The 9,645-nt window shown below is 49.3% G+C and overlaps 1 protein-coding gene across 2 annotated transcripts; it reads right to left on the reverse strand.

The window, feature by feature from the left end:
• Positions 1 to 903: 903 nt before the first annotated feature.
• On the reverse strand, positions 904 to 8,974 carry KLK13 (kallikrein related peptidase 13). Of its 2 annotated transcripts, none has more exons than XM_064581827.1 (6): positions 8,804 to 8,974; positions 8,341 to 8,427; positions 4,176 to 4,365; positions 3,705 to 3,973; positions 2,469 to 2,605; positions 904 to 1,108 (listed from the first exon to the last, which is right to left on the reverse strand). In XM_064581827.1, exons 2-6 carry the CDS (start codon positions 8,390 to 8,392, stop codon positions 920 to 922), a joined length of 837 nt encoding a protein of 278 aa, XP_064437897.1. In that variant the 5' UTR covers positions 8,393 to 8,427; positions 8,804 to 8,974; the 3' UTR covers positions 904 to 919. The 2 variants fall into 2 exon arrangements, with proteins under 2 accessions (XP_064437897.1, XP_045747996.1); XM_045892040.3 differs by having other exon boundaries at positions 8,851 to 8,961.
• Positions 8,975 to 9,645: the final 671 nt, after the last annotated feature.

The following is a 9,645-nucleotide window of genomic DNA, read 5'->3' on the forward strand; positions in this document are numbered from 1 at the left end:
ACAGTGCTATGAGGAGCAATGATGATCCCCACTTACAGATGAAAAAATAGAGGGGCAGTGAGTTCTATGTTTTGTTCAAAGCAAGGACACGGTGGCTTGAGCATTTAACCACTGCATTTGGGGTCACTGAACAAAGATGCTTGTGGGGGAGATAAAAAGACAGAATACTTGGCAGATAATAGGGTCTAGGCATGGAGGCCCCTCTGGGTACTGAACCCCAGAATGCTAATCTAGTGTGCTAGTGACCTTTAGTGGGCATAGGGATTCAGAGACAGGGAATACTGGCAAAACGTGGGATGTAGGTAGAGAAGGGACACTTGGGAGACCCCAAACTACGTGAGAATGAACCTTTATGAGGATTCAATATTAGCTGTGATGTGATTAATCATTCAGATGTGCCTAGAATATTGTTGGGGCAGATTCTGGGCACAAGATAATATTTTCAGGATGAAATATCACAGGAGTCTAGAACTTTCTTGAGCACCAAACACAGAAGTGTCTGGAATGTTGGCAATAAATAAATATTTGAAGGGGTATAGGATGTTGTCAAGGAAGTTCCATTCACGGGACATAGAATATTGTTGAGATGGGCCAATGGGTGTATTTAGTGTTCCACAGACAGAACATTCAGATGGCTATCAGCGATTATGTTGAAACAGTGGGAGTCCTGGAATGTTGTCCGGCTTGGAACGTTCAGGGTACCAAGGTGTTTCGGGATGCAGTATCTGGGAGACCATAATATTGGAAGTGACTGAATGCTTTTGAAACACGAAACGTCAGCTAGGATCAGACACACTGAGAACACGGATCACTGGTTCAAGTAGAACTTTGGGAGGGGCCAAGATGGGCTGGGCTAACTGGACAAACGGAGTGAGGAGGGCACAGAGGGAGGAAGGAGGCAGGTGAGCCAGCCAGGCTTTTATTGTGGGCCCTTCGTCCATTTCTGGTCCTGGGTTTTATGTTTTCGAATTGTGTCTTGGATCCACAGAACATACTGAGAGACTCGAGTGTAGACACCAGGCCGGTTTGGCTGACCGCATGGGAAGTCTCCCCAGGAGATGATGCCATGGAGTGTTCCATTACAGACCAGGGGGCCCCCGGAGTCGCCCTGAGTGGGGGAAGAGAGAGAGGTGGGATCCTTGGTGGAGCCAAGGGCACAGGCTGGGACATGTCCCTGGGACATGCGGGAGAGAGTGAAAAATAGAGAGAGACACACTCAGAGGCAGAGACAAAGAAAGACAGGCACACAGAGAGAATGAGAAACAGGAAGACAAGAAGATAAACAAAAGAGACACAAAGGGAAAGATGGAGCTGGGTGCACGTGGAGACCAAGAGTAAGACTTCTCTCTCCACATTTTTCTCTGCTCCTCAGTCTCGTTAGAGTGGTGACACCTTACCTGAACGCCCACTCCCAGTTCTCTGGCACTGCCTCCCCCCACCCCCCAACTCTGCTGTGCTTTTATGGTTCCCTGGAGCCATCTCACTACTGAGTAAACCCATCCACATCTGGTTAGGGTATGCCACACGTCTATTTCCACTTCTCCCCCCCGGACCCAAGACAGACGTCACTGATTAATCGAGGCACACATCATTAATTCATTCACTGCTCTTTCCCACTGAACCAAAACTCAATCTCAGAAGCCTCCCCTATTGAACATAGGTTTTGTTTCTTGTGTTTGTGGAGGTTTTTGCCCATGTAGTATTATTTCCCCTTATTTTGGTAACTGCCTCCTGATTTTCTTTTTTTGGGCAAAGTCCCCTCTCTTTCCCTCAATCCTTGCTTATCCCTGCCCCTTCCTGGCCCCCATAGTCAGTCCCATGACAGACTTGGTCCATCAGAGAATCCCACAGCTCTGGCCAGAGTGATGGTCCAGGACACATGACCTAAGTCAGACTAGTGAGACTCACACTCAAGATGTTTATGTAAACAACTGGAAAACTCTTTTTAGTCAAGTTGCTTAGGAGGGTGGGATGTAAGCCCAAAGCTGCTGGGGCCATCTTGCTATTGCATGGGAAAGCTTAATTGAGAATGAAGACAAAAACAGAAGAGAGAAGAGCAGAGTTGAAAGGAGACAGAGTCCTAAACATATTATTTGTGCACCTGGATCCATCTGTGCCTGAAGCAAGATACCCCTGGACTTTGTAGTTACAAAAGCCAGTGTGTCTTGCTTAAGCTGGTTGGAGTTGGGTTTCTGTCACTTGCGTCCGAAAGAACGCTAACTTTTATGAATCTCAACACAGGGATCTGGGCCGCCACTGTCAGTCAAAGCTAAGGCTTACGGTGAATTATATTCTACAGCCATGGGTACTCTCTTTTTATCTTGACCCTCTATGCTAGGGGACATGTCATTTTAAAAGACTGCTTCCTTCAAGGCTAGAAGCAAGTCCTTCCCCCCCAGCATCTGTCCCCACCTCCATCCTTGCTTCTCATCGTGGCCCACAGCATCCCACCACCCCCTTGTTCTCACCTCGCAGGAGTCCTTGCCACCCTCCTCTGTGCCGGCACAAAGCATGTTGGGTGTGATCTTCCCCGGGTAGACTTGACGACACTCCTCATCTGAGCGTAGCTGGATGTTGGTACATTGTAAGGTTTGGGGGTAACTCACTGGGAAGGAGAGAGAGGAGGGTCTAAGGATGTCTGTCTAGGACAGGCTATGGGGTGGGAGTTAAACAGGACAGTCGGTAGAAAACGGATGGAAGGGGGAAGATGGGGAAGAGATGGGACATGTATCTGGGGAAAGTGATGGAGGAGGCAGGTGTGGAGAGAAACAGGACGGAAGTGGAGGGGAAGATGGAAAGAATGCACAAGATTGGGAAGGAAGAACCATAAAAGGGAGGGAGCCGAGGAGAGGGATGGTGGGAGATGGTGAGAGACAGAGGACTGGGGATGGGGAAAACAAGGAAGAGAGATGGCAAGTCAGGGAGGAAGAGGGAATGAGATGGAAGGAAGCCTGGGCACCACTAAGAAGATGCAAAGGGCCCTTGCTGCTATAAGGATCAACTTTCTATTCATGCACATGTAATTTATACACAAAGGATACACCTCCACTTCCTTATGTTTAACAAATACATACCTGCCAATATCAAATTTATGTTACATATTTATTTAAATATGTATTAAAATGTATAACTTATATAATACATAATTTATATTCAAACATCTAAATATAGAATTTATGATTTAGAAAAATCAATCTATATAATCCGCATATACAAATGTATAGTGATGTATATTTATATAAATATACATGTGATATATAGCATATGCTACCATATTTGTTTTTTAATTTATATATTTATATAAAGAATATATAAGTTTATATATTTGATCTATAACATTATATATAATATAACTTTACAACTCTATGTACATTTACATAAGATATATATAACATAACTTTATACATATTTATAAATTTAAATATATTTTAAAGTATCTATAACTACATAATCTATGACATATAACTATATAAATAGACATTTATATAAAGGATATATGTGACATATATAACTTTATATATTTATAAATTTATATATTTATATGAAGGATATATATATAACACACACATATGTGATACATAACATTTAACTATACATCTTCGGTTATTTATATATATAAAGGAATCCTCCTCCAACCTTCCCTCCTGTTTCTGCCCCAGTTTTCCCAGCCACTGATACCTCAGGCCACCTGTAAGGGTGCCTACCCTGGGGGCTGGTGGTGGTGCCCCAGCCAGACACCCGACAGCAGGTACCAGCGGGGAGACGGTCGTTGTGGGAAAGAGGCAGGACACGGATGTGGTTCGTGGGCTGGACTGGGAACTGCAGCTCCAGAAGCATGATGTCGTGGTCATGGTTCAGGTGGGTGGGGCTGCTCTGGTATTGAGGGTGGGGGATAGAGCGGACTACCTCCCTCACCTGCTCTCCGGCCTCCGAGCGCCCCAGGGCATGCTTGCCCAGGTAAACTCTGTACGCGCTGTGGGTGCAGGAAGGAGGTGATTAGAGAGGATAAGCCCATCTCCACCACTTTCCTCCTCTCCAAACATCTTCCACGCTTCAACTCCAATCCCCTTCCAACCCCAGCCCCAACTCCAACCTCATCTCAATCTAGCTCCACTCTCCCACCACGCCAGTCCCATTTTCGTCCCTACCCTCATGCTGCCCTGACCCCCACATACTCCTTCAGACAGTGTGCTGCAGTGAGGACCCATCTGGGGTGGACCAGGACTCCCCCACAGAGCAGCCGCCCTTGAACTAGCAGGGCTGCCTGCCAGGGCTGAGAGTGGGGGCGGCAGGTGTAGCGACCCGGCAGAAATCTGCTGGTCCCATTGGTGCCATTGAGAATCTTGGGATATTCCTGAGAGACACCTGGTGAAGAAGAGAAAATGTTAGGAAATTGGGGTCCGGGGCGGGGAAGGAGGCACTGGGCTTGGGGAGAGGGTCAGAATTTTGCTCTGGATGACCAGGAACTGATGATTCACTTGTTGGCCTCTAGGAGTTGCCATCTTCCATGTAATGGAGATGAGTCAGGGCAAAGAGATGATGAAGTCCTTTTCCGCACCAGTGCTAACTCCGTCGGGGGTTCAGAGTTCATGGAACAAGGAAGCTTCTGATGGGTAAGCGGAAGCCTGACTTTCTCCCCACCTGCATTTCCTCATCCCACCGTGGGGATGGATTTCAGGAATAGGGATGAGACTGACCTACACATCTACCTAGGCAGTAAGTATGTATGTATCCATCCATCCATCCATCCATCCATCCATCCATCCATCCATCCTTCCAACATGTATTTACTGGGTGCCTCTATGGCTTTAAATACAACCCAGAGCCTAACCACTCTCAAATTCAAAGTTTGCAGGACTCTCTCATTGGACTCTTGCGAGCCCCTTTGGCCCCATCTCCTACCTGTCCCCTTCACACACTCTGTTCCAGACTCGTGGACCCATTCTCCAGACACAGTTCTTTATCTAGTTCTGTGCTGCTCAAAATGGTAGCCACTAGCTACATGTGGATATTTAAATTTAAACTAATTGAAATGAAATAAATTCAGTTCTTCAACCACACCAGTTACATTTGAAATGCTCAAGAGCGCCACATGGCCAGTGGCTACCATATTGGACAGGACAGACATAAGACATCATATATAGGAAATATTCTACTTGATGGCACTCAGAATCTACAGGTTATGTGTCTGTGTCCTTATTGACTCTGAGAGCTCAGCTCAGCTCAAATATCACCCCCTCAGAAGCCATCCCAGATTCCTGGCCACCTGGTCTAATAGTGTCCCTCCCAGCCCCCCAGTCACTCCCTGTTACATCCCCCCCAGTTGATTTTCATCAGAACCATGCTCACTATTCATTTCTCTTTATATTTGTTTACATTCCTGTGCCAATCACCAGCCTTAGCTTCCTCAGCTGTAAAGCAGGAAAACATCTCTCAGGGCGCCTGGGTGGCTCAGTCGGTTAAGCATCTGCCTTCGGCTCAGGTCATGATCCCAGGGTCCTGGGAACGAGCCCCGCTTTGGGCTCCCTGCTCAGTGGGGAGCCTACTTCTCCCTCTCCCTCTGCCACTCTCCCCTGCTTGGGCTCTCTTTCTCTCAAATAAATAAATAAAATCTTTAAAAAAAAGAAAAAGAAAACATCTCTCATTGGGCACAGTACCTGGCATTAAGCAAATGCTCAGTGAGGACTCTCATTAATTATTAGCTACAACAGGAGGTCCCCAGCTCTGTGGCCAGCAGGTTCCTCTCCTCTGTGGGCCAGCTCTCCCACCTGCATAAGCCTCAAGATTAGCTCAGTGGTTCTCAAAATTGGGAACAGGAGTCATTGGTGGGCACAAGGTCATTTTAGGTGGTATGGAGATGAGGCATGAGTGACACCAAATTGCAGCCTTGGAAACAGAGTCACTGCCCAGTTCTCTTCCAGTCCTGATTTTGTTGAGGAAGAACGTCTCATGATGGGGCTACTCTGCTTTTAACACCTCTCTAATCCTCGCTGAGCTCACTTTTTATTTTTATTTATTTTTTAAAGATTTTATTTATCTATTTGAGACAGAGAGAGAGAGCACAAGTAGGCAGAGAGGCAGGCAGAGGGAGAGGGAGAAGCAGACTCCCCACTGAGCAGAGAGCCCGATGTGGGGCTTGATCCCAGGACCCTGGGATCATGACCTGAGCCAAAGGCAGCAGCTCAACTGACTGAGCCACCCAGGCGCCCCTGAGCTCACTTTTTAAAACCAGGAAGCAGAAGCCTTTTGCCAGCAACCTAAAAGTTATTAAGTTGAACCATCTACAGTCACTGTTTTGGGGGAGGTCCAAAAGGGTGCAGCACTGGGAATGTAAGATGATTCAACCCAAGAAACACATTGTTTTTGTCACATTGTGCAGGATGTATTTTTTTTCCTCTTACCTATTATTTATAGCAAAGGATGCTCTTTTCCACTTAGGACAATGATATAAACTTTACTTTTAATATACTGTAAGTTAATGGGGCACCTGGGTGGCTCAGTTGGTTAAGCGGCTGCCTTCAGCTCCGGTCATGATCTCCGAGGCCTGGGATCGAGTCTCACATCGGGCTCTCTGCTTAGCAGGGAGTCTGCTTCTCTCTATCTCTCCCCCTCTGCCCCTCCCCACTGCTCGTTCTTGATCTCTCAAATAAATAAATAAAATCTTTAATATACTCTAAGTTAAAAAAAAAAAGTTGATTCTAAGCAGACCATTAGATCTAAAATAATGAAGATGGTTGCCAGAACCTAAAGTCTAGGATGCTGGAGACAGGGCAGGCAACATGATCAGGATCCTGACTCAGGCACCCCCAGTGTCTTTGGGGAAGGACCTGCTGTCTCAGGCCCAGGTTTTTAGCTGTGAAACTGGACTAATTGTAGTACTCCTACCTCATAAAGCTGTTGCGGGCTCCACAAGACGCATCTGGAGCTCCTAGCCCAGGGCGTGGTACCCAGGAGGGGCTTGAGACATGGGCACGAGTCCTGGGACTGGTGCCAAAGGACAGAAACCACCCCACCTTCAGGCCAAGGGTGTTGCCCCATGCCCGGCGCCAGATGCCCAAGGACTACTCCCTTCTTCAGGTCTCAGCTCAGGGGTCTAGTCCTTTGGGGCAGGGCCTTCCAGACCAGGAGCTTCCATTACATCTCTAGGCTCCTGGCTTGGCTCCTTCAAGCCATCACCTCCCGTCACAGTTGTAATTATTAACTAATTATTTGGGTAATTGTTTGAACAATGGGTGCATCCTTCCCCGCTAGGCTCTGGGTGTTAAGAGCAGGAACTTGTTGGGCGCCTGGGTGGCTCAGTTGGTTGAGCGACTGCCTTCGGCTCAGGTCATGATCCTGGAGTCCCTGGATCGGGTCCCGCATCGGGCTCCCTGCTCGGCGGGGAGTCTGCTTCTCCCTCTGACCCTCCCCCCTCTCATGTGCTCTCTGTCTCTCTCATTCTCTCTGTCTCAAATAAATAAATAAAATCTTTAAAAAAAAAAAAAAGAGCAGGAACTTGTACAACACCCAGCACAGTGCCCAGTGCGCAACAGCTGTTGGTTAAATGGCTGGTTGCAAGGATGGATGGATGGATGGATGGATGGATGGATGGATGGATGACGCCTGAATGGGGTTTCCAGAGAATTTGCCTGCAAAAAGGCGCTTAAACTGAAGAGAAATATTTGGGACCGACTCAGGGTGGAATCAGGTGTGGGGTCACGCCGAGGATTAAAGGAAGAACAAACTAGAAGGTTCTGGAAGTGGCTGAGAGTGAAGAGCCAGTACTTCTAATAAAGTAATAATGACGAAGTTGCCAGCCCCTTCTATCAGCTGTGCACTGGCTTATTTTCATATTCGCAACAACCTCTTGTAATAGGGACTTCTATGTTCTCATTTCACAGATGAAAAAAAACACAGAGAAGCTAACTTACGTGCTCAAAGTGGCAGCATCACGATTTGAACCCGAGTCTCACTCCTCTCTCTCTCAGGGAGGCCTTGAATGTGAGAGGGGCCTGCTGCAGGGGCAGGGGTTGCGGGTGGGAGTGGGCCTCCCAGTGCAGAGGCGGGAAATCAGGGAAGGGGCGGGTGGGGAAGATCCAGAAGACTTAAAAATAGAGCGGGCCCCAGAAGATCTGGGACGCCCCAGGGAGGAGCCTGGGGTCGGTGGGGAGAGTGGGCTCACCCCATCGGAGAAACCAGGTCACACAGGGACAAGCAGGAAGCTCGGGGGCTGTCCGCGCGGGATCCGACCCCGAGTGGGCGGTGGGCGGGGCTCGGGGCTCCCACGCCCCCTCCTCCTGGCCTGACCCCTCCTATCATTGTTCCGGTGGCCACCCCGCCTCCACCCCCGCGCATTCTTACCGCCTGACAAGGCCAGGGTCAGGAAGGCGATCACAGCGGCCAGGGACCACATGGCGGCTCCGGGATGGGGGGCAGGGCGGGCGGGGCCTGAGAAGTTGGGGGGGTTGTTAAGGGCTGGCTGAACCCCCATCTCTGGCCGCCCCTCCTCCCCACCACTGCTCCTGCACTTCCCAATCTTGAATCTCCTTCACTAAGAACCTTGACCCTGGAATCTGCACCCCCTCCCTAATTTTCATCCTCGGTGGGGAGACCCCGTAAGGAGGTAGGAGGGGCTGGGGTAGCGGGCGCCCGCGTGCACCCGCGCACTCTAGCGAGCGGGTGCCTCAGTATCCTCTCCCGCTGCTCTCCGCCCCCTCGCTACCCTCTCCAGCTCTGCAGATTTCTATCTCTATAACTGAACCTCTGGCTTCCCTCTCCATCTCCCTGACTCAGCTGTTCTCGCTCTTTTCCTTTCCGTCCTCACCTCTCCTTCCTCTCCCACTCCTGCCCTCTGACGCTCCCGCCCCCTACCAGGGTGAGAGGCCCGGGTGCAGAGCTTCGCCGCCAGCTGCCTCCAACTTCAGCGCGGACCCAAGGCTTTTAACCTCTGAATTCCCTCCCCCAGTGCCCTCAGCATTTCCCTGTTACTGGCCTCCCCCTCTCCACCCCCAATGGCTCAGCAGGCTGCTGCCAGCGCCCCCCCCCCCCCAACCTGGGCTTGGCCCTTCCTCTTGGGGCGGAGCTTCCAGGACAAGCTGGAACCCAGATCTGACCCCGCCCAGGCCCCAGTTGAACCCGCTGTGAACTTTGGGGCAACAGAATCCACCTAGAGGAAAGGGGAAAGCTATTTTCCTTCCTCAAACCCACCCGAAATTCCCATGACTCTCTCTAACATCAACCCATTTTTCATCCCACTTTCTTTTTTTTTTTTTTTTTAAGATTTTTATTTATTTATTTGACAGAGAGATAGCGAGAGCAGGAACACAAGCAGGGGGAGTGGGAGAGGGAGAAGCAGGCTTCCCGCTGAGCAGGGAGCCCGATGTGGGACTTGATCCCAGGACTCTGGGATCGTGACCTGAGCCGAAGGCAGACGCTTAACGACTGAGCCACCCAGGCGCCCTTTCATCCCACTTTCTAATCTCTCCAACCCCTGTGCGTGTCCTTATATCCAACAGCTCCCAGATGGCGATATTCCACCTTATTCCTATCTCCCTCATTTTAACCATACCCCTTGTGGTCAGCCTAGTCCCCAAACCCAATCCCATCAACAGCCTTATCTCAAGTTTATCCAAACATCAAACCCAACACATCCAAATTCCAGTTCCC

This window comes from Mirounga angustirostris, unplaced genomic scaffold (assembly GCF_029215605.1).
Source record: "Mirounga angustirostris isolate CCGP_5_RB_7025 unplaced genomic scaffold, mMirAng1.0.hap1 SCAF_16, whole genome shotgun sequence".
Lineage (NCBI taxonomy): Eukaryota > Metazoa > Chordata > Mammalia > Carnivora > Phocidae > Mirounga > Mirounga angustirostris.

Bases quoted from the DNA above. Each gene is read 5' to 3' on its own strand.
- KLK13 (XM_064581827.1), bottom strand. From the start codon at position 8,392: ATGTGGTCCCTGGCCGCTGTGATCGCCTTCCTGACCCTGGCCTTGTCA. The intron at 4,366-8,340 runs GTAAGAATGCGC...CTTCTTCACCAG, and splicing joins GACCCTGGCCTTGTCAGGCG to GTGTCTCTCAGGAATATCCC. The intron at 2,606-3,704 runs GTAGGCACCCTT...TCTCCTTCCCAG, and splicing joins CACCACCACCAGCCCCCAGG to TGAGTTACCCCCAAACCTTA.